The following is a 23,668-nucleotide window of genomic DNA, read 5'->3' as shown; positions in this document are numbered from 1 at the left end:
GCTCGCCTTGGCCATGGCCACTCCATACTTCGCCGGGCCCCTCGGCTCCCTCTGCCTTCGTCTCTCTGTCTCTCTCGTACTCGTTCCGGCAGGGAAGGCCCGCGGGTGGCGTCCTCTGGCGGCAGTGCAGGGAACGCCCGGGACGCCGTGCTCCAAGGAAGGCGGTGGTGATGAGCGAGCACAGACAGTGTGCGTCTCTCGTTGTGTTGGTTTCCGGAAGGGACCCACAGTGAAGTCCAAGTGTTGTCAGTATCACCTTAAAAAAAAACAAGCTAGTTTTGTTCAAAATTAGATTAGCCAGGGCGTGCTCGCTGCACTGTGCGAGGCACTGTGCACGTCAGCGACAAGGCATTGACGGCCGAGATAAATTACGACTCTCGGAATCGGTTTGCCAGAACGGCAGGAGCGGCTGGGACACGGACGGACCAATGGGCCCCGATGCTGCCCGATGGGGGCCGCATGGGCCGCATCTCCCGGGCACGCCGTGCGCGCCTTGTTAGGCCTATTATGGATCGGAACATTACTGATTTGGTCCAGGAAGCGGCGGAGCGGCGAGGCGGCCCGCAGATCCCATGATCCCGCAGCCTAGCCGCCACACTGCCAAAAGCATTGCCTGCACGCCGTCTTCCCCGTCTCTAAATCCACCCCTGGCGTGGCGTTTCTTTTCTTTTGTCGGTTTACCGATGGATAAACGGAACGGACCGGCGGTAAGGACGGTTTGGACTCGTTGCCCGCTCTGCGTTCCTGCGTCGTTCTCGTCTTGTGCGTAGAAGCGAGCGACTACCTTGACTTCTCGGGCGCGATTTCCGAATCGGCGTAAACCTCGGCCGGGAAGGCCAATCAAATCGTTTGCATCGCGCGCACGTTCAAACACTTCTTTAGGTTTCCCCTTCCTCGGTCGGGTCGGCCTGGCGCCAGCTTTTGCTACGGAATCGCTGACAAAGACAAAGACAGCTGTAGCGAGCGACGTGCGCAAGTGTGTTTTGTTTTGTCCCAGAGAATGCCTAGCCGGCGGCCAAGCCCGTCCAACGCGACGGGTTGCCTACGGATTGTTGTGATGACTTGGTGGCGTCTGTCGCCAGGGTTCCAGGGAAACCACCAGAAACAGTTAAAAGCAATGTTAATTTTTTTTTATCAATGAGGCAAATTTGCAAACAATTTTTTTGTTGTCTTGTTGTCTCTAACTAAGTGATTTGGGTGGTTTCGGGATGAAAGTATCAGATAAATGTCTTTGATTTCAAGCATTATTTATTCCATTACCATCCCATAATGTTAGGTGAAGTATTGTTCATACTTCAGACATTATGGCGTGTATTTTAGTCATTTTCATTACAGATTTCACTTGGGATTCCATGACCACATAATAGGGTGATGGATATCACTGTTCAAGTGAGGAGAATACTGAGGAAGAGGGATCGCACTATTTGCAACCAATGACTGGAATACATCTGACTTAAAGACTGCCTGCAGCTGCCAAGTGACGAACTATGAGCTAGGTTTACTTAAGGGTTCACACCATATTGGTTGCGCTATCCACGGCGACCCCATCCACCAATCAGCTGAATGGGTAGTTCTTACACTTAACCACGTTCCTACTCATAACAATCATAGAATCTGGTAAATAAAATTGACTTGGAATGCAAAATATATCAATACTATCTGCACCAATAAGAAAAAGGAGGTTGTTGAAACATGGAATACAATGATTGTAACCATGTGCATATTTTTAAGGTTCATGCTGCAAAATTCAACAAATGTAAATTCATTCAAAATACACGTGACTCCAAAAAATACGACACATGGCTATTTCATAACACTGACTCAACCTAAATGACGTGCACTAAGCAGAGCTGATTCTTGCCTATCAAAGATTGGTCCACATGATTCTCTCTATGTAGAAGCCTGATGATTCTCAACCTCTAAAAGTTACAAGCCCTGATTCAGAATAGAAACTAAAAATATGAAAAAGCACTTTACCAATCATAAAAACCTCAGAAGAACAATGAATACCAAAAACAATAAAAAAGGGAAGGACGTTCCATTTATCACTAACTCAATGGCTCCCAACCTTTTTCGGCCCTCAACCTAAAATTAGCTTTCAAAATTTTTTGGCGATCCCATGCAACCCTTCTTTTTGTAAGAAGGTGGGGAATATTTTCAAAATTTAACGATTTACTTTTAACTTTGACTTGACCTAGGTGGTTTGAGTGCTTTTAATACAGAGGACCTTATTTTGTAACGAGTCACTCATTTTTTTTTTTTTTTAATGATAACTGCCTTGCCGGTTCTTTAATGACATGAGGTTGCTAATCTCTAAGGCCACACTTTGCTATTGGCAACTGCTTCTACTCCAGCCACATGAGCATAGGCATTGGGGAGCAATAGAAGGTTAGGGCATAGTTGGCAGGGAGAACAACAGAGGGAGTTAACTACAGATACCAACGGATAAAACACAAAAATTAAATTTCATCCAAAAGTGCACTGTAATAAATTTTTGAAAGCAGAAGGAAATTTTAACATGCAAGAATTGGTTATAAAATTACATCAAAATATCAAGAGCACAGCTCACAATTTTTTTGGAATAAAAACAAAATGGGTAAAAAAAAACCACTAATTACCTAGGGAGAAAATGATAGGCATAAATCATTTGAGACAAATCAAATATGCAGAATACTATGTTCCACAGCATTGATTTTCATTGATTGCTATAAAAAGATCTCCAAAAACAATTATTAAAGAAGCAACCAATGCTCAGCCAACTAGAAAATATTTTAAAGAATGAATACCCGTACAAAGAAGATGTTCCTACCATCATCATGAGGGACCATCAACAAAATACTATTCAAAAGATGAATTTTGAAACACATTTACATGATTACCCTAGTACCCTAGGTAGACACAGTTTCCATGCTTACATGAGAGGACAGTTTGATCTATCCATTTCATTAGGTACCTCTTAAATGATTTCTGGTACACTCAGTTAAAAATTAAGTAAAAGATGAAAGAAGAAAACCAATAGAAACAATTCAACAATATGCCAATAAGTTGGAAAAACAATTGGGGTACAACACAAAAGCTGACTTCCACACCATGATTCGATAGAAGATGACTTGAGTAATGGGAGGCAATGTTTGCCCCAGTAGCATTAAATCTAATACAAATAGCAAAGAGAGGAGAGGTTCAAACAATTGATACAGTCTTTTTCATTTCCTAAAACAATTAACAATTCACCTAATGGGACTGATAAGCGTTTAACACAGCAACCGGACATAAGCAGATGCTGAGAACAATACCCACAAAACATGTGGCAAAATTCAAAACTCATAAAATGCAACAGCTCCAATAGGAGCTTTCCACAATTTGGTATAGTATCACATCCACTGACAACACTTTGAAGGACTTTCTAAAATGATCAATATAGGTGTCTCCAGGAAAAAAAAGCGATAAACAGACTCGGTGCCAGGCCTTACAGGCAGATGAAGTTGAACACTTATACCCTTTACATTAATCAGTTTCCCATACTCACTAAATAAGACCACAGGAGTATCAATAGGCAGCTGCAGACAGTCTAAAGCAGTCTTACTTCCATATTTTTTGAGGTGGGTTGCAAGTATTAACACAAAGCTGGGCAAATCTATTTTTAAGTGTCTCACGCAACTCTTGACGTTTCTCCATAACATTCCTCATTTGGGCTCGAAATTCTTGGACTTCTTCAGCCGGAATATAACTTTCTTCATCATCTTCAGATGAACAGGACTCCTATCAGGAACATAAATCATAGATTAGACATCTCTAACAATTGCAAAGATGATTAGACAATCAATCATGCACATGCATTATAGAATTCTTCACTCACTTCAAGCATTTGCTCTAGGGTGAGCTGTAAGCCAACACCTGATTTGTGGTTTTGAGATGAACTATGTGACTCTGTGCATCCCTCACCAGAACATTCCCCTGTATCAACAACAAAATATTCACACATTAGGGCTGATGAAAATCTCATGATGAAATTATTACCCACTACAAAATAAATTTTTTTTATTACCATTACAAAAACCATCAGAGCATGCTACTTCCGAGCCATCTGGTGAGCTGGGCAGGCTAGAGGATCCAGTGCCGGATGCACAGTCTGGATGACCTGGCCCAGATGAGTATCCACAATCACCAGCCAAATGATCTGAAGCCCAAGTCTTCCCTTTGCCCATTGTAGTTTTCTTTCCATCTGGAATTACATGATTCACAATAATAAGAATAAGAAAACAAGTATGCAAAAACCAGTAAGGCTAATCATTTCCTGCTTTTTATTATTGATTTTTAAAATTACCTTTGCATTCAGCTGACTCGTGGCAAGAATCACAGTGTGGAATAGAGAAGTTATTGTTGCCTGTTTTTCCTTTCGCAGAACCATTAACCTTAGACAGTTGAGCAGCTTTATCCTTTGGTGGTGACAAAGTATGGGTATTGCCACCACCTTTCCTGTATATCACAATGCAACAGACAAAATTGTGTAAGTAGGACAAAATGTCAAAATGACACTGCCACAAACATCAAATACTTAAACAAAATATAAATATTTTGTTTAATAAACACATACTACATATCATAATAAATGAACCAAGCGATACCACTACTTTAATAGAGAGGAGACCACAAAATATGAACTGGGTCCAGCATTTATCATTATTCCCAGAAATAATTGAAGTAGTTCAGGTTGATATAAACACCGTTCACATAAAAGATGTATTTACTGTGATGCAATACCACGGGAAGGGAAATAGAAGGAAAATACACACCTGTTGTCTTTGCCGTTGAGCTGCAGTTTCGGTTCTTGGCTGCCTGTCTTGTGAGCTGACTCCTGTTTCTTGCGACAATCCTCACAATCACATGGAGCCCCATTAAGCTTTTCAGTTAGTACATCAACCTGCACAGAACATTCAAAATTAATTATTTAACTCCAAAAAGACACATGATCCAACATTGTTTAATAATGAGGACTACTGTTGATAACATAAAAAAGCTACAATGAAGTAATATTTACATGGTGCCTGGTTTCTGGGCATGAACATGGGCTTGCTGGTCGGTCACATGTGGGCTCTGACTGCTCTTCAGATTCACACTACAAAAGAATACCAAAGTTTTTAAGTCACACATAGATCAACACTAAAAGAAATGCAAACACTCGACGTCTTCCTTACTTCACAGCCATCTTTGTCTTCATGTACATTGTTTTGTTCCTGGCCATTTCTTCTTTCCTTCTTCTTTCGTTTCTTCAGCCTTTTCTGTTCCTTTAAACGCTGCTTGGCAGCCTCCTCCTGCTGCATTTCCTTGTAGAGCAGCTCCAGCTGAGAAATGCCCCTTTTGGTTTCAACAGCAAGCTTCTCGGACAAAAGATCAATTAGTATTCAGCATTACGATTAGCATATAATGAGACACAAATGTTCACACACCTCAAAATTTCTGCAAAGAGCATCCACTGCAACAGCTGCAAGAACTTGACACGTACACTCCTCTTCGCGGAGGCGTAAGTGGATTCGGTGAAGTCTTTCATACACACAAATGCCAAGGCAGGTTAAAACTTCTTCCTGAGCGATCTCCAATGTTTTGGCATGTCTTTCCCTACGGCTGCCAAGGAGCTCAGGCTCAGCCCTAGTGATTAAGCCCGCTATGTAGTCAGTTTTGCATTGCAGATGAATGTGCTTGTCTGGCAAGCAACGCTTGATACCAGAGTACAAAGCTGGAATGTATCCTTTTTCTTTGCACGGATCAGGGTCTTCCACAAGAAGAGTATATGCCCGCATAACTTTAGTACGGCACTCTCCACAAAACCTATAAGGGGAAAAAAGTGTGAGAAAGATACAATAAAATGAATGTATGATAAAATGCTGACAACAGAATGAGCTAACAGTAGGAGAAGGCCATTACTGGCTTCAGATAAATACCTGTGTTTGTGAAGATAATTGTTGAGGGTTGCGAGTAAAGCAGATGCTTCAATTAAGAGAACTTCATCTTTACATAAAGGTTTCATACGGTCCCAGGCATCCCGCCACTGATCAGTCACTACAACTCTGGTCCGTTGAGAATCTAAGGAATGAAGAACGCACCGTCTGCTCTTCTTAGACCTAGGCTGACTTTCTACCAAACTACTAAGATAATCACTGAAAAAAAAAATTACAGATGTAACATTATTGCATGTGTTGATATACATTTAAACAAAAGAAACTGTATGAACCAAGCTACGTACCTATGCCTATACAGTAACGTGCATAAAGGTTGAGGGGCTGCGGTCTTGTCGTCCCGCAGAGACAGTACACCATCTTCACTTATAAGAATTGGATCCAAGGCAGGGTGACCAGATTTCATGAGTTGGTAGAAAACTCTCTCAACACTGAAAAGAAAGAATAATGAGTATGAGTCAATAAGAAGTAAAGAAACAGGTGCCAAGGTAAACACTAAGTCTCTAAAATGGACATACTAAAGGAGAATAATACATAGAGTTCTTGAAAGAAATGAACCAATGCATTGGACATACCTGCGACGACAACCAACACAAGGCACTGTCTGACTTAAGATAGAGAGTAAGTCCTTGCAGCTTACTTGCAGAGCTTCACGAACTTCATTAATGGTGAGAACATTGTACTTTCGTGAAAACTCCTCCAGTGCATTTCCTTTGACAGTGGGATTGTCACAACCCAAGTTCATTGAGTTTAAATCCATAACCATCTGAAATGCAAAGGCAAAAAGACAATAAAAATTCTGAGTCATATGTTCATAACCTAACTTGAATGTTTTGCAGGATGTCAATCAATGATAAAAACAACAAAAGACAGAGGGGGCGAGAAGAGTCCACGTTTCTAACGATATTCTATTGAGGAAAGCACCAAAATAATTTTAAAAAGTATCAGATTAAGGCAAAAATTTTGTGTCTCCGGGGAGTTGGGCAGGAATCGAATCGGGCAGCGTCACAACCTAACCTAGCTTCTCTTTTCGATTGGCACCATCTTTTCTTATGAATAACGTAGGAAAATGTTTGAAATTCTGACTCAATATGAGCTCAAATCATCGGAGGTAAAATCAAAACAAGACATTGAAGCCAGAGCGCTGTACCTCAGAGAAGAACTGATTCTATTCACTTATGTCGGTTACCCACCCCCTCTGACAATCTCGTGAACACAAACACAGAACGATATTTTCAACAACTTTTGACGCGTCTTCCAGTGCGACACTGGAACGACAACTGTCAAGGTGGGACGGCCTTAGTTGTCAATTGTGTTTTCAATTAGAATCTCACGGGACCAAAAACACAACCAGCACCCACCGAAAGATTATCGTCGACGAAGAGGGGTAGTTGTCTTCGCTTTAATTCGCATGTTTCATTTCGAAACACCTCGACCAGAGTCGCCATCACTCAGCGCGGCGAGTTTCACTCAATGCGAGATACTTTTTCAAATTCAGCAGTCCCAGAAAAGGAGCAATGACAATATTGTCCTCAAACACAGAGACAAACGACGTGTTCCGAGGGTGCCATTAAAAGTTCACTTCCGCCTGCTTCCGCCCAAAGGAGGTTAGTGCGAGAGAACGACGCCATTCAAGAAGGCGCAGACATCCTTCGATTACTCGAAGATCGGTCGAAGACGCGTTCGATCCATGTGTTTTTGTTTGAGGAGTTGCGCTCTGGTAATTTAGTTTCTTTCCGGATTTATTGAAACTCGTGACCCAGCAAATCGTAGCTCAACGTTATTATGGCCAAGCATCATCCCGATCTTATCTTCTGTCGAAAACAGCCTGGAGTTGGTGAGTAAATAAGGAACGATAATGCTGTTTCTTCAAACAATTAGGTTATGCCGGTATAGTTGCTACTTTTCAACGTATATGTCGAAAGAATTTTTTTCAATAACAATTTAGAAAGCTTTTCCCTGTGTCTATTTCGTATCTCTTTTATGTTTACAGCTATTGGTCGACTTTGTGAGAAGTGTGACGGTAAATGTGTTATCTGCGATTCCTATGTGCGTCCCTGTACATTAGTTCGCATTTGTGATGAATGCAACTATGGTTCTTATCAAGGAAGATGTGTCATTTGTGGTGGACCTGGTGTATCAGATGCCTATTATTGCAAAGAATGTACAGTACAAGAAAAGGATGTAAGTACTGCTCATTTATGTTTTCATGCTCTTTCGTTTTGAAGCTTGCGATTAACATGCTTCCGACTTATTGCAGAGGGATGGCTGCCCTAAGATTGTAAATCTTGGAAGCTCTAAAACAGACCTATTCTATGAAAGGAAGAAGTATGGATTCAAAAGAAGATAGTCTTAATAGTTTTATTGATCCATTTCTTATGCAGGTATGAGCTTGATATTGTTAAACTTTTTTTTTTTGCTTTGTGAACATCCTTTGTCATACCAAATTTCCAGAATGAACTTACTTTTTCCGGCTGTGGTCTTTGTTTACAATTTTCTTGGTATTTTTTGGACTTTTCATTCAAATTATTTTGTCAGCAGTGATGTGATAGGAAAGAGGAAATAAAACACCTTTTTACCATAAATAGTCATATAACTTATATTCTAAACTTAAATATAGCCTTGAACACTTCTGTTTTATTTTTTAGTGTTTCTACCACAGACAAAAACTAGTAGGGATAATTAGTCATTGATCATTGTTTGCTCTGTCATAATTTTTCAAGATCCCTCGTGTCAGTAATACTCTAAATTTAATGGTTTCAAATTTTAGAGCTTGTGCCCTACTTTCAATAGTTTGCTCCTCTAGGGTGGTATAAAAAAATCTCGTTCCCTTTTTTCAGGGAAGAATCACATAGATATTCTACTTATCAATAAGTAAATGAGGAAGATTTCATGCAACTGGATGCCTTCAGCATCAAGTAAGTGAAGATCCTGCCTTTGAAAACGTGTGAATTCAGAAAACACATTTTCATCGGAGGTTAATTTTGTTTCCATAACCAACATATTATTTGGAGTTCTTACAATTTTCATATTATGTGATTTGTTTTCTGGAAATTCACACAGTTTTCACTGCTTTTTCGCATGGAAGATACATACATGCCTAGTCCATGTGAAGTGAAGCTACTGACCTCAAATAATTTTGTCCACCCCAAGTTATTATTTCTGTCAGTTCTTTTGGGGAGCACAGCCACAACTGGCAGACATTATCAAAGCGCAAGCAGCTTATCAAAGCCTTACAAAATTGTGTTTTGAGACGTCTCATCCGAAAATGTTGCTCACAAAGTTGTTGAATCCTGATGTAATGCTGGAGAAAATTCCCCCATCTGAGGCCGGCTTGCTGGTGTGGGATTGTGGACTATGTTGATTGTGGTAGGAAGGGCTGGGACCTGGGCCAAGACGGTCCCCTACTGTTGGATGGCGGTACAAGTTGTCATTTCGCTGTAAACATAAATAACCTTGTCAGTATAAAAATTAAGGAACAAACACTTTGAGCAAATAGCTATAGTTTGCATTGATCTTCACAAACTAGCTAAGAAGCATGCATGATTATTACTTCTACCACCACAACCCACTAAGCCAATATTTACAATCTCATATTTACAGAAAATGTATCTACTTTATTGTAAAATGTTTCAAAGAATAGCAGATGAAGCATTATGCTGAAAATCAACAAATACAAGCAAATTTGTAAAAGAGATGTTGCTGAAGTTTGATATTTCTGTACTATCAGCAGCTGATAACCTACTTAGATTAGATAGTGACTATTGTTGAAGATATAGCACCAGCTGGAGGTACTTACAAGGAAAGAGCACCGTGTCAGCAAGGAACAGTGGTGAGGGTGGCACACTGGAGCGAAGGGGGGCGGTTGGCACATATATAAAAGTGTGGGGGGGGAAGGCAGATCCCTCAAGGATTGTGTCCGTACTGGCGAGACCAAGGCCAGTGGTGTCCAAAGTCTGCACAAACACCTATTTACACCTACCAGTAAAACCACACCACCACCACCACCATAGAACAGTGAAGACAAAAAACAACACAAACACTTTCAGCAATATGAAAACATAATTCATAAGAAAAGGAATAGGAATTGAGAAGAACAGAGAAACAGTTCATGCTGTCGAGCGAAGAGATTTATTAAAATAGACTCGTAATTATGCACAAATACTTTTGGCCTAGTAAGAAAATCACAGAAAGGGGTGGCATTCACATGGTTTTTATAACTACGAGACTATGCTGCTTTATTTCTTCTTAAAAGTTGAAAGTGTTTTACTTTAGTGAATGGGTTATAATTTTGGCAAAAGAATTCCCATCATAATATTATTGCTTGTGAGGTTTTCATAAAACCCCTCAGTTTGGCAGAGCTATACATGTGGCGATTATTATCGTCCACTTACATACTACATTCAAAAAATTTAAAAGATTTACTGTTAACTCTATGTGATCTATTTATTTTTGTAAATACTGAATTTTTCTCAATTAAAATTATGAAATCTATTCCCTACAATGTTTCAGGATCAAGAAAATGCATAAATTGTATAAAGGGAGTGTCAAACCATGATAATCCAGTGCAATTAGCATTTCTTTTTGGAGGCTTGCTCAATAAGAAGATATTAGGTGTTAAAGAACTGAAGCATGTATGTGTACATTTTGTTCCAGGAGCAGAACAGAATTGTTTTAAAATTTCTACAAAATTATTAACATTATAAGAAAAAGGATGGCACATTTTGCAGGGAATTTGCATTTTGAAAACCTCATGTTGGTCCCGAGTCTGTTTGATCAAAATGTTAAGATGAAATCACAATTTAGTGTAAGATTGGACCATGTAACTAACAACATCTTGCATGCAAGTGGCTTTTCTTTTTAAAGGAGGAACTAAGATTTTGGTTGAATGAGCCCATTGAATTTTCTTAAATGTGCGTGGGCGCTTAAATTTATGTGTTGTTGAAAAAGACACATTTGGGTGCTCCTTGCACATGTTGCAGTCGATTTCATACTGGGGCGTGTAACAAAGCTCACTATTTTCTGACACGCTCGAGTTCTAATGCTTCCTAACTTAATATTAATCAATCACCATCCGTATTTTAATAAATTTACTAAATTTTCATTACAACAATACAACCCAGGGAATGAGAGCTGAGGACATGTACACACAAAGATATAAATATCATTTTAAAACGGCTTCAGCTAAAACAACTTATGATTTCGTTTTGTGCACGCTGTGGAGAATGCAGAAGTAAGTGCAAGGCAGACCATAGTCATAAAATTAATTTGCTCTAAGTGAATAACTAAAGCAAAAACGAAGGGAAAACCCTTCCAAATTTGAGTGCGTGATAAACTCAATTCTCTATTCATTTCGAAGGGCTCATTGAGAAGGACACTTTGATTCTTGTGCAGTACGTGCTCAGGCCATCACTCCTAGGCTTCACAGCCTCACCCCTCACCCCACACCCCACCAGCATCTACACACAGCCGAAGCACTCTTTCCCCAGCAGCAAGACACCTTCTTAGAAACTATGTACTTAGCTTAAAAGCACAACTTCGCACCAGGACAACTTCTAATCACATTTTTTTTTAAATTTCACATTGTCAGTCATTGTAAAGTCACTGTATGAACTCGAATTTATTGACTGACGCTGTTTTGAAAACGCAGCCGCAGCTCTGTAGGCTTTGACGGTTGTGAATTCTGACGTGGGGGAAACATGAACCTGTCATCTACCGTGAATGGATGGATTAGTGTTCTGAAATACGACTCCTGTAACATCAGCACGGCTACCCGAGGTTGGCATGGCAGCAACTGTAGGCGGAGGTAGGCAACTGTTCGTCTCTGGTGCGCGAAGGGCTGCCTACCCGCAAGGCGGGTAATCTTGAACTTGAGTGGCTAGCTCTCGCTTTGAAAACATCGGAACATCGCATATCATAACATATGCTACTGTTTAGAAAATATGGCACACTTTCACACTTCATTATCTCTCTTACAAAATATAACTCGAAGGCATGTTGACCCTTTCTCTTTTCCGAAGAAAAGTGACAAAATAGACTTTTAACTTGGAACATTCAGTGTGTTTCCCCCGGGAGTCTCGAAGACGACCGTGCGAGCATGTTGACGTGCAACCAGCACCATTTCCCCACCACCACCGCAAGCGACGTGCAGGACGTCGTGCAGGACGTCGTGCAGGACGCGGCCGGCGCCCGAGGGCCGCCCGGGACGCTGCATCAGCTGAGCCTGCAGGCCGTCAGCAAGAGCAGCAGCGCGGCGAGGGGCAGGGCGCGCGGCAGGGGCGGCGGCGAGGGCGCGGACGAGGGATGGTGGCGCGGCGCGGGGGTGGGGTACCGGCTGGTCAGCTGGTGCTTGGTCGTACCGCCGCCGCCGCCGCCCCTGTCCGAGGACCACCACCAGGCCGCCGCCGCGGCCGCCCACCGCCAGCCGCTGCTGTTGTCCTCGCCCGCCGAGAAGTCCGGCACCGGCCAGTGCGGCGCCAGCGACGGCGGCGACGCGTAGATGACGGGGCCTACCTTGGCGGGGTGCAGGGTCACGTTGAGCAGCGTGGGGTGCTGCTCCACCACCATCAGGTCCACCTCGCGGGGCAGGTAGCCCTCGGCGTACACCTGCAAGGTGTAGGGAGCTTGTGAAGAGGCTTTGGTTTCAAGTGGTCGCCTCCTCTCCTCTCCCTGCACTGACCTCCAGCTTGTAGACTCCGGGCAGCAGGATGCGCCAGAACTCGCCGTACTTGGTGGTCTGGAAGCCGACGTCGCGGCCCTTGACCTTGAGGGCGGCCTTCTCCACGGGGTTGCCGTTCTCGTCCATGACGAAGCCGTGCACGCCGCGGTGCGCCTCCGCCAGGAACTTGACCAGCGACTGCGGGCAAGAGGGGTGGGCTGGGTCTTCGCTCTGTCTCTCTCGCGCTCATGGGGCGTCCCGCAAGGGTGCGAGAGAGACAGAAACTAAATGGAGACGTACCACTCTGTTCTCCTCCCAGAACTTGGGCAGCTCAGACGCGGGCGGGAACTTGCAGCACGACAGCTCCAGCGTCACCTCCATGCATCCGTACCACACGTAGTTGAAGTCCTGCATGCCGCCTGCAACATCGCCAGTTTCAGTTTCCACTCATACGATCAGCGCAACAAAAAATGTCCTTATTCTCGTCGTACCGGTGAGGGGGTACCACTCGGCGCCGTTGGTGATGCCCCTGTTGAAGGCGGGGGTGCCGGCCTTGCAGGCCACGCCGCGGCTCATGACGGGGTGGTTGGTGGAGTAGGTGAGGGCCAGGTGCTTGAACACGTCGTCGTCGGGCGTCAGGGACGGCGTCGACGCGTAGTTCTGGAACACTGCAAACGCGTTTTCACAATCCCTGTCACACTGTCGAACGAAATTCTTGGACATTCCCGGAGAACGTGCTGGGGGAAAAAATTGCCTCCAACCTTTGGAACGAATTTCAAAACATACTATGTTTCTATTTTAAATGGGTTTCAAGCAGGCAATCGTAGAAAAAATGCCCTTTAAAAATATGAAGCTTGTGGAAATTTTTGAAGAAGCTGCGGAAAGCGCTGCTTGCATTTTCCAATGTATTTTTTACAGTACACGCCGTCGTTTTTTTTTCTGTTTATTCCAGTGCGGGAAACGCTTGGAATAAATTGGTCACGGTACCGTGCGGCGCCGCGTGTAGTGAAATGCGGCCTTACCTGAGCAGAGCGGCGTAGACCGACACATTCCTTCCAAGGCGCAGCAAAAATCACAGACACACACACATTCCGTTCACAACACTGTCATCACAATTCGACAACGTTTCAATTTTCTTAAACATATTTTTTAGATGAAGTTTTTTTTTTATTGCAAATCTGTTGGCAAATTTCCTTGCCAGTGGCACTCCTTTTTTCTTTTTCTTATGAAAATAGGCAAGAACCCCAAGGCCAAACTGTCTAGCATTAATTGCACAAGGTGGATTTGTGTCCACCTTGCAGTGTACTCACTGGAGTTGGGCGTGTTGTCGAATGGATAGCTCGCCACCAGGGCGCCGCCGTGGAGTCCCCCCGAGAGCACGAACTGGATCTTGGACGTCCACTCCTTGACCGCGTCCGTCTCAGGCTGGCCCCGCTTGTTGTTCTGTCGGCCGGACCAATGATGACGTCAGTATTCACTCGAGAATATTTGCAAACCGTGCCAAACAGCCAAATTAGACGCGCGGCAAATCCAAGTGTGAGACAGGAACATTGTGAAAATTTGAGTCGTCACTTGATGACAATTTCAAAGCTAATTCAGTGCAGGCGTTGTGAGCCACCCTGACGTAATTTACTTACGCGATCCCCGGCCTTACAATCCAAAAGGTAGGCGAAAGGGAAACAAACCACCATTAATTAGCCCACACCACACAAGTCCAGCTAAATATCGGTATGAATTTAGTTCACACTTGATATCTGTGGACAATTTTTGTTATGACAACTCGAGACAATTTAATGCATTGTCAAATTTGGTGACAAACTTGTAACCAGCCAGCAAAATTTGTCACCAGCTGGTTAAACTTCTGTCACCAGATTTGGTTACGCGCAAAGTTGTTTCCAGTTATCAACAAAAATTGCTAAAAATTGACACGTCGACGATGCTTGGTAGCGTACCTGCTTGAAGTAGTCCGGGAAGTTCCTGTTGAGGTCGAAGCCGCGGGCGTTGTAGCGGCCCTGGCCGCCGTCGCACTGGCCCTCCCTGGAGACCTCGAAGCCGTCGGGGTTCATGGAGGGGAGCAGGTGGATGCGCGTGTTGTCCAGCAGCCACTTGATGTACGGGTCCGTGGAGTAGCTGTTGACCAGGTACTGCGAGAGGATGTCAAGTGGGAATCAGTTTAGCAATGTGTTAACTTAATTAGTTGACGTGGTTCAGAACACCCGTGGAGGTGGTCAAAATCCCGAGCGCGTTTTGAGCTCCGGAGTCGCGAATTGGAACTCGAACCGAACGTGTGACCCCACCAATGGATTGCTCTCCGAACGAGGAATCCATTGGTGGGGTCACACGTGTGGTTCGAGGCCTGTTTAGAGGCTCTGGAGCTCAAAACGCGTCCAGATTTCTGGCCCACTGTGGGTAGTGAAGTCCGACCTGGATGAGGTGCAGCATGAGCTCCCGGCCCACCGCCTCGTTGCCGTGCATGTTGGCCACGTACTTGACGTCGGGCTTGCCGATCATGTGCTCGTAGGGGGAGGCGGACACCACCATCACCCACAAGTCGCGGCCTGCGCGGAGAAACAAACATTCAGAGCAAGAAACAGTGGTGCGGATTGCCGGCCCCTTCTTCTGGGGTTGTCGTCGTTCAAGCGTCTGATCAGCGGCCAGAGTCTAGTATTGGACTGTCGATAATTGCAGCTGAAAAAAGTCGATCACCACAATAAACTCTTTTTTTTGTGCGCCAGCAACACTTTTGACTGTCGCCGTTTGCGAGATGCAGCCCCTGGAATCTGGGTGTGAGTTACGGTCCCGCCGGAATCGGGGAAACGGAGCACACATCAACCTTCCTTTCGCGCCGCGGAACTATGCAACAAGTCTGGCTAAAGTTCCATTGCGCGGTAACCGCCAGGTCGTTCATTTTTATGGGACGGCCGGGGGGCGGGGGCAGGCGGCGGCAGGGGACGCACAGGTGAACGGGAAGTTGGGGCCTGGGGCGTACTTCCTGCCGAAACTCGTTTCGCCCAGCAGCTGCAGCCCGTCGCCCCCGCCGCCACCCGCCACGCCACTGGGTGGCTGCAGTTTGCCTTTAGTTTCCAAGTTGGTCCTCCGGACACGTTTATCACAAAGCCAGGGTCAGCGAGAGGGAGAGCGCCGCACAGTGGGCCAGAAGGCCGGTGGAGGCGCCAGTCTTCTGGCCCACTGAACGGCGCCAGCCAGATTGGCAAATTTGGGAGAGAGGGGAAGGTGGGCGCTGTTGTGATTCCGAAAGTGGCGACTCACCTTGAACCGACTTGCCGATGGAGTACAGTGCCGTGAGGTTGGGGTAGCGGCTCGACGTGGTCCTCAAGTACTTGGTCATCTTCTCGTAGTTGTGGTACTTGAAGTCGAGCTGGTCGTGCGACGCGGCCACGGCGTCCGCGCCCGTGGCGGAGGCCTGGTAGGTGCCGAGGCCGGGCTGGTAGCCGGCGGCCTGGTACTGGAAGCCGCCGGGCTGGTAGGCGCTGTTGGGGTTGTAGCCGCCAGCGCCGCCCACCGACCTCAGCAGGCTGGGGTCCGAGGCCGCCAGCGGGTCGGACGGGCCGGAAGGGTTGGCCGACGCCTCGGCGTCCACGGCGACGTCGTCGACCTGGCCGAGGCCCTGCTGGCCGCCCTGCTGGCGGTAGTAGAGGTCGTCCGCCGAGTCGGCCGCCTTGTCCTGGGGCACGGCCTCGGACACGGCCAGGGCCAGCGCCACGGCCAGCGCCAAGGCCAGCGTGGTCAGCGACCGCATGGCGGCCATGGCGGGGCAGCGGCCTGCGGGCACAGTCGAAAAGCTCGATAAGCAAACCAGGAATACTGTTGTTGTTTTTTTCGGCGAGGCTCTGCCGTTGAATTTTAAAGGCAGCAGTACCGCACGCTCTCTCTCTCTCCCCCTCCCTCTGTGACGTGAGCCGTGGCGCGGCGTGGCGGGGCGTGGCAGGTGTCAGGGTCAGGGGCATCGCCTGCGAAAACGCCCCCAACCCGCCGCCCGTGCCCTGCCCGCCAACTTTTTGGATCCGCATTACGAATTGAAGCCGCGGTGAGGCTCTCTGCCAGTGTGCGTGCGTTTTCCCGCGCCTTTTCCCGCACTTCGCTCATGCTTTGACCTGGCTTTGACCTGGCTTTGGCCTGGCTTTGGCCCACCCCCACAAACTTTGGCGGGCCGTATGCACACGTGTGTGTGTGTGTGTGTGTGTGTGTGTGCACACGTGCGTGTGTACGCCCGCGTTCGTGACTGAATATGTGCGTGTGTGTACACGTGTGAGGCCAGGCAAAGCAAACCCTCGAAGTGCGCGCGCCATGCCGCCCCTCGCTGGGCCTGGCCATGCCAGGCCATGCCAGGCTAACCCTTTCCTTTTCTCCTCATTTCTCCTTCCTCCCTCTTCGCCGTGTGCGCCCGTCTTTTCCTCGTCCGCTGCCACCGCGTTCCCTTCTGTGTTGCCAACATTAGGTAGGCAAATCATCCCACAACGCAGATCAAGTGTCGAAAGGGTTGCCAACATAAGTAGGCAAAGCATTCCTCAACGCAAAAGGGTCGGAAGGGTTGCCAACCCTCAGCCTACACAATCCAAATATTGCCTAGTGGGCAGGCTGACGTTGGCAACCCTTACTGCACTGCATGGTGGGAATTATTTGCCTACTTTGTGTGGCAACACTGCCACTGGGCATCGGAGTGTCAGTCATTAGAAAGAGCTGACTGTGGGTCCATTTGTCTCCCGCGCGTAGCTCAGCACCTCTGGGGAAAAGATTAAATTGGATGGAAAGTCGGGTTATCACTCTGTAGAAAAAGCTGACTGACACTCGTTTTACGCGCGCAGCGGCGCTTATAGCCCAGCAAGAGGGAAGTCTCTGCGCGCCATGCCAGGCCTAAATCCCGTTTTATTAAATTTGCACGTTTATGGTGTGTGTGCGCGTGTGCGTATGTATGTGTGTGTGTGTTTGTGTGTGTGTACGCGCGCGTGTGTGCATGCATGCATGTGGAGGGGGTAACATCTCTGTCTCGTCCCGCTGCCCCCGCCTCTCTGCCCCGTCGTCCCCGCTGGCCCCGTATCGATTCGGAGTGGGGGGTGGGGGCGTCGGGGGGTAGGGGGCACACAGCTGATCGCCACCCCTGTCAGGGTCTCTCCCCCTCCCCCCGTTTGAAGCCCTTCTCCCGCCGTTGGAACCCCCTCCCCCCTCGCCCCCGTCAAGCGCACGCACTGCTACCCCCTGCACGCCGCCGCCCTAACCTACACGCTACTGACTTATTTTTCCAGCTGCCAGGGAAAGGGGTGGGGGTGGGAAAGGGGTGGGGGGCACGGTGAAGGTTACGCAGCCCACAGAGATTCGCTACCAACTTGGCGGAACGCAATGCGTTTGTGAGCCTTGCCGCCAGGGTCTGGGATACACGGTGTGGGTGTTTCCTGGCTACTCTTCTAAGAAGAATTAATTATCGCTCTACACTTGCAGACTCGGACGCGTACGGTTAGGTTATACGACGTTCAGCTCAAATATTAGCCCACCACAAATTTTAGACAGCCTTGTCTCTAAAAGCTAACTCCTCGGATTAATTATTCATTACCTGAATTATAAATCTCCACTAAATGAATTTTGTCTGAGCTTAATCAGTAATTTGAAATTATTTTAACTGTTGCGTGCGTTGCTGTTGCGAATCTTCCATATGCCTGTGGTGACTTGCAATAAACGCGAGGCTTGCAAACGCCGCGTCTGGCCGATAAAGCGATTGGAGTCGAAGCGGCGATGCGGTGCGCGACTTTGACACAGTCACTGTTGTAGTAGTTGGCTGTCTGCCCCGCTGCCCCCCTCTGAGCGCCGTGCGGCCGCCATGCGGGCTTCCACTCCCACTTCGACATGTCCCCCGCTTTTCTTTCCAACTCGCGGAGTGCAGCTCGTTGTGACCATTGCCGGATTCCCGGCGAAAGAAAGAAAGAAAGACATCGCTGTTTCGTCCAAACATTCGGACATACACATCAAAACGCGACCTCTCCCTCACTCGGTGCCCAGTGAGCCAGCAGACCGGCGCAGGCGGTCAAAGCTAGACGCGTTTTGAGCTCCAGAGTCGCTGAACAGAACTCGAACCGAACCTGTGACCCTCCCACTGTATTGCTCTCTAGACGATGAACCGGTGTGTCATGCCCTCGCAGTCGGCGCATGAACTCGCGCGGTTCGCGACGACTCGGGCGAGTTCACCGGGCCGTCCAGGACCTGCCAAGCCCTTGGTCCTTGATGGAACCGAAGGGACTGGAAGAGACCCGGAGGGACTCGAAGGGACACGAAGAAAGGGACCCGGGCAGCCAGCCTCGCCCTGGTCGCCCCAGGCGATACACTTCATCCATCTCCCCTGTCGCACACGGCCATTTATAAAGCGCGGGGGAGGGACGCACATCATATCTATCAGAGCCCGCCAGCCAACAACAACAACTAATAATAATGATAATAATAATAATATAATAATAATAATAATAATAATAATAATAATAATAATAATAATAATAATAATAATAATAATAATAATAATAATAATAATAATAGTAAAAATAGTATAAATAAAAGTGTTGCGGCTGCGGAAGGGGGCGTTGATGCCCTAGAAAGACACCGTTACACGCGCCTCGGCCCCGCGGCTCGGCTGGGGGCCCCCCTTGGTCCCCGTGCTGCCCCCGGCCCCACCCCAGGTGTGTGACAAGGACGGCAGACAGGTGCGGCTCAGGCACGTCGCGAGGAAAAACAAAAGTACAAATTACCGTTCGAACGCACCGTCGGGACTATCTCTCTCTCTCTCTCTCTCTCCCTCCCTCTCTCCCCGCTGCTGCCCATAAGGCACTGTTGTGCCAGCTATGCCTGGAATGCCTTGCCCTGCGGCTAGGGCTATGCTGATGGTCTCGGTCTTAAGATGCCGTTCTGATCGCTGAGGGTTACTTTGTGAGAAAGACGAATCCTTCTGGCGGATGCTTTAGTCAACCTTCCCCCCGGAGAGATGGTCCTTAGGGTGGGGTCAGTTTACGCGAGTCCGAATCGTTCTTATACGGTGCTCACAAGTGGCCCACCATCCCTCAGCACCCACAGCATCAGTCTAGACCCTAAGCTTCCTTAAGCTCTGAGAGTTCCTTATCTCAATGAGCTTTTCTTTCCTTACCAGGGCTTTTTGAAAGCTGCCCTGGAACAGCCAAGGCCAGGACAAGATCATCATCAAGACCATCATGGAATATGTATCGCGCTAGGTAAGTCCGACCTGCGCAGTGTCTCTGCGTTCAAGTTGTCCCCAGAGCCTCGGCTCGGGGGCTAGCTCAGCCTGGCTGCCTGTCCCCGCAGCGTTGCCACCGAACGCGTGCTGGGCCGTGAGCCGCATCCCAGCCCCAATTAAGGGCCAAACTACGTGACCAATTTTAGGCCCCTTGACCCGCCTCATGGCCCTAGCCGGCCCTAGCCGGCCCGAGCCCCCGCCTGACCTGGCTGCACTAATCTCGTCATGCACGGGGCGGCATCGACGACCCTTGGAGAGAGTGCACCCCGGGAAGAGAGTTGCCGCCACCACACCGTCAAAACTTTGGTTGTCACTCGATGACAATGTCGACGTGCTTCTAGCTTCCAAGGAGCCATGATGGCTACCTCAGCATCGCTACGTTCAGGGGGCTAGAAGACCAGTGGAGGCGGCCGAAATTCACGACGCGTTTTGAGCTCCAAACAGGACTCGAACCGAGCGTGTGACCGCAGCAATACAGATTCCTCGTTCGGAGAGCAATCCATTGACGGGGTCAGCCGTTTGGTTCAAGTCCCATTTAGCGACTCTGGAGCTCAAAACGCGTCTGGCGCTTGGGCCGCCTCCACCGGTCTTCCAGCCCATTGTGCATCGTTTGCGTCGCCGAGCCTGGAGTGTCTCTCGGACTCGCGGACGGTCCCTTGCGGTGCACCAGGGTCCCCCGCGCGGAAGGCCGCACCGCACCGCCAATGGTTCTGCCTTCTCGGACTTTCCTTTGCCGTTTTCCCAGTGTGCGCCTCCGCGGGCCCCGCCATGGGCCCGCCGTGGCCCGCAGTGCATCGACAGGGCTTGCTTTGGCTCGACTAGCGCGCGCGTGCGCGGCCAGCGCGGCCAGCGCGGCGGGTAATGCCCCCCGCAGCTTTCACACACGTGTTTTTCGCACGTGTCTGGTGGACACGCGACACGCGCCACACACTTTCTCCCGATCGGGGCAAGAAAAGGGCCGCCCTGCGTTCGCCCTGCGTAACACGCCCTGCGTTCGCCCTGCGTGGGTGAGGTGCAGCTTACTCGCTTCGGGGTGTGCTTGGTCGAGCCAGCCCAATTGACCCTTTCAGTCGTCGCCAAGTGAAGAACAAGTAATCAAAAACCCACGAACCGCTAAGAACGATACCTACTGGTTCCTGCTTTTAGCTTGCCAGCTAAAAACAAAACATTTTTAAAAATAATCTGCAATTATGGTCGATAAAAAAAGTTATTTTTCGAAAACTCTTTCCTGTTTTTCGCACGTTTGATATCCGAACAAAAAACCTGTTGCTCGGTTGCAAGGCCCGCGAGGCCGTCACGGCCGGCCATGGCTTTATGCTTCTTGTTCTGGTGCTGCATGCAGGCCGCAGGACTGCAGTGGACTGGACATGGACTGGCTCGGGCCGACCGAGAGGAGACGCGCCTGCACTGGTCTCGAGTTCTATAGACTTTGCGAGTTTGAATGGAGAAAGCAAAATCCTGGAGTGGATGGCAATGTCAACCTGAGCCCAGCTCCGAGTTCCGAAGAAAAGAACCGGACGGAACACGAAGTCAGTGTGCGTATTCTTCAATCCAAGACTTTGATTTCGGACGGGTTCAGCAGCCCCCCACCCCCAAAGCGTTTCCATCTAATAAAAACTATTGGAAAAGTCGCAAGTAAGCATAAAACTTTTCCAGTTTCCAGCAGAGTCCTGGCAGTCCCAAAACCACTCTCATCATGGGTGTGGCTTGTTGCCACCCACTGTTCCTTCGAAGACAGTCTCAATACCACTCAATACCGGGCCGTTTTCGAACGCGGTCGCCAAAACGCGGAAGCAGCTCCACTCTGGGACGTGATGGGCGGGTCCCGCTTTGATCTTCGGACAAGAAGGCGAGTAGAGTCCGGGACGCGCGCCGACTCGCAATGGCTGGTCCAACAGGAGGGCCTTGGCCGCCTTGGCCATCGACGAATCGGTCGCCGAGGGGAGCTGGGGCTTGAATGCTTCAAGCGCCCCGGACCCATCTGCTCATCTCAGGGGGAACGAAGCAGTCCATAGGATGTCAATGCGACTTCAAAATGTGTCTGCTAATGAGAAATAGCCAGTAAAAGGCTGAGAGTATACTGCGTACTTATTGATTCGAACTTTTGCCTGTTGTCTCTCCAGCCCGGCAGGTCGCCCAGCGCAACAAAGCGGATTAGCCCCGTAAGCGGTCCCGCTGGCAATGAGCACCTCACAGTGCGAACTGGCTTCGACGGATTAGTGCTGTTGTTGTTTTGGTCATTCACACTCGCAGCCTTTTGTTGTCCTAATACTGCCTCCTGGGCGGCCCAGCGTAGGGCGGCCCAGCCTAGGCTGTGGAGATGATCCTCGCACGTTTATCAGCACGTCAGTGTGCCAAAAGGCCCCCACACCGCACAGAAAACCCACTTTAAAGTCTGTAAAGATTTTTTTATTTTTAACGGTGTGAGCCGTGTGACTCAGCATCCCGCCCCGCCGTCCCCCCCGGCGGAGCGACAAAGGCAGACTACCGGGTACCCGTTTTCAGCCCGGAACGTCTCACCGAGTTAGGTTATTTCGACTCGGGCTGGGAGGTAACGGGTGTAGCCCTCCTCCCCACCTCTGACACTCCCCTGACCTATAAGCAGGCCCAAAGGCAGGCCCGAAACGTGTTCTCGGGGCTGCATAAGGCCCCTGGGGTCAACACCCTGCCTCTCGTATTATCACCCAATCAGTACACTGCCGGGAAACAGCTGACCGTTTTGGTTCATCTTCGTATTCCTAAGTAACTCTCTAGTATTTCTACACTAAATGGTCGCCACTTTTGAGATGAGAAGAAAAGTCCTTGCATATCTTCTCAGCTTGAGAACGTCATTCAAGTCTTGAGAAATGCGTCAGTTAATTTTATTTTTTTCGAGGAGATCCCTCTGCATTTTTTTCTCTTTTCAAGTAGACCACACACAGTTTGGAACTTCCCTCCCCTCAGTCTAAGCAATGCTGACCGGCTATTTTTCAAACAAGAACTTGAAACCTTACCTCTTTTTTACTGTGAAAATGCGACGACGACGGGGACTGCGGAGCTGTGGCACTTCCCCGTTTGTAGTCCGCTCGCGTTGACGAATCGGCACCCAAAACACTCACACAGGCGCACGACTGCCCGGCTGGTACCTCTCGCGCCGGCCTCCACACACACACTGGCAGGCCGGAGGATGGACGGACGCAGCGCAGCACGGCACCTGGAGGCCTCCTCGCCCTTCCCCTCCTCCTCCCCCCCCTCCCCCGCCGTCAGACTCTTCTGCCGCCTCACCGCCGTGCTCCTCCTGGCCTATATATTCAAATTTCGGCAGCCGCACAAACAAATGAGGCATTGTCGTGCCGCCGCGGTACGGTACACTGGTATTCCTCGGACGGCGTCCCGTTCTCCCGCGCTCCAGACAATTATTTCTGCGGTTTTCTATAAACTGACCGGAAAAAAATATATTTTAAGGTGCGTATTCTTGATTTTTTTCCACGCATGTTGACTTTGAAAACACGAGTCTGTGATACGCACGCTTAAAACCTTAGGAAGTATCTTAAACATATGTAGGGTTCAGGACTAGTTTGTAACTTGAAGAAATAGTTAGTAAATTACGAAGAATTTTCTTTGTAAGCCTCTGTATGCCCAAAATATTTTGCTACAAAAAGCTGCTTTGCTTTGTAAGGCCTAAAATAGTTCGTAGTGTTTTCAGAGAGCGTCGACCTGTCAACCCAACAACGTTGACCTATTCGTTTCTCCAAACAGATCGTTTGTTTCACTTTACCGTTTACTCGGGCATTGCTGGTGATAAATCTGACCTTCACAGTGTTGCCA

The 23,668-nt window shown here is 48.1% G+C and overlaps 3 protein-coding genes across 8 annotated transcripts; 1 reads left to right on the top strand and 2 right to left on the bottom strand.

Annotated features, from left to right (window-relative positions):
• Nucleotides 1-1,228: 1,228 nt before the first annotated feature.
• Nucleotides 1,229-7,541, bottom strand: LOC117644292 (gametogenetin-binding protein 2-like). The gene is made up of 12 exons (XM_034383624.1): nt 7,316-7,541; nt 6,530-6,720; nt 6,242-6,385; nt 5,940-6,155; nt 5,448-5,826; nt 5,196-5,375; nt 5,039-5,116; nt 4,794-4,921; nt 4,325-4,476; nt 4,046-4,222; nt 3,857-3,954; nt 1,229-3,759 (listed from the first exon to the last, which is right to left on the bottom strand). The coding sequence occupies exons 1-12, from the start codon at nt 7,400-7,402 to the stop codon at nt 3,580-3,582; spliced, it is 2,010 nt and encodes a 669-aa protein (XP_034239515.1). The 5' UTR covers nt 7,403-7,541; the 3' UTR covers nt 1,229-3,579.
• Nucleotides 7,542-7,600: 59 nt separating this feature from the next.
• Nucleotides 7,601-9,105, top strand: LOC117644294 (PHD finger-like domain-containing protein 5A). Of its 2 annotated transcripts, XM_034383631.1 has the most exons (4): nt 7,601-7,791; nt 7,948-8,138; nt 8,215-8,338; nt 8,795-9,105. In XM_034383631.1, the coding sequence occupies exons 1-3, from the start codon at nt 7,740-7,742 to the stop codon at nt 8,302-8,304; spliced, it is 333 nt and encodes a 110-aa protein (XP_034239522.1). In that variant the 5' UTR covers nt 7,601-7,739; the 3' UTR covers nt 8,305-8,338; nt 8,795-9,105. The 2 variants fall into 2 exon arrangements, with proteins under 2 accessions (XP_034239522.1, XP_034239521.1); XM_034383630.1 differs by lacking the exon at nt 8,795-9,105 and having other exon boundaries at nt 8,215-8,539.
• LOC117644293 (carboxypeptidase M) lies at nt 8,356-22,997 on the bottom strand. Of its 5 annotated transcripts, XM_034383627.1 has the most exons (12): nt 15,883-16,224; nt 15,037-15,170; nt 14,565-14,756; nt 14,250-14,261; nt 13,923-14,055; nt 13,635-13,664; nt 13,104-13,280; nt 12,913-13,031; nt 12,634-12,810; nt 12,468-12,560; nt 9,754-9,910; nt 9,251-9,392 (listed from the first exon to the last, which is right to left on the bottom strand). In XM_034383627.1, the coding sequence occupies exons 1-12, from the start codon at nt 15,959-15,961 to the stop codon at nt 9,385-9,387; spliced, it is 1,311 nt and encodes a 436-aa protein (XP_034239518.1). In that variant the 5' UTR covers nt 15,962-16,224; the 3' UTR covers nt 9,251-9,384. The 5 variants fall into 5 exon arrangements, with proteins under 5 accessions (XP_034239517.1, XP_034239516.1, XP_034239519.1 ...); XM_034383626.1 differs by lacking the exons at nt 9,754-9,910; nt 14,250-14,261 and adding an exon at nt 22,855-22,997 and having other exon boundaries at nt 8,356-9,392; nt 15,883-16,395; XM_034383625.1 differs by lacking the exon at nt 9,754-9,910 and having other exon boundaries at nt 8,356-9,392; nt 15,883-16,202.
• Nucleotides 22,998-23,668: the final 671 nt, after the last annotated feature.

This window comes from Thrips palmi, unplaced genomic scaffold, assembly GCF_012932325.1.
Source record: "Thrips palmi isolate BJ-2018 unplaced genomic scaffold, TpBJ-2018v1 HiC_scaffold_18, whole genome shotgun sequence".
Classification (NCBI taxonomy): domain Eukaryota; kingdom Metazoa; phylum Arthropoda; class Insecta; order Thysanoptera; family Thripidae; genus Thrips; species Thrips palmi.
The sequence above is the reverse complement of the archived record's forward strand: the minus strand, read 5'-3'. Positions and strand labels throughout refer to the sequence as shown.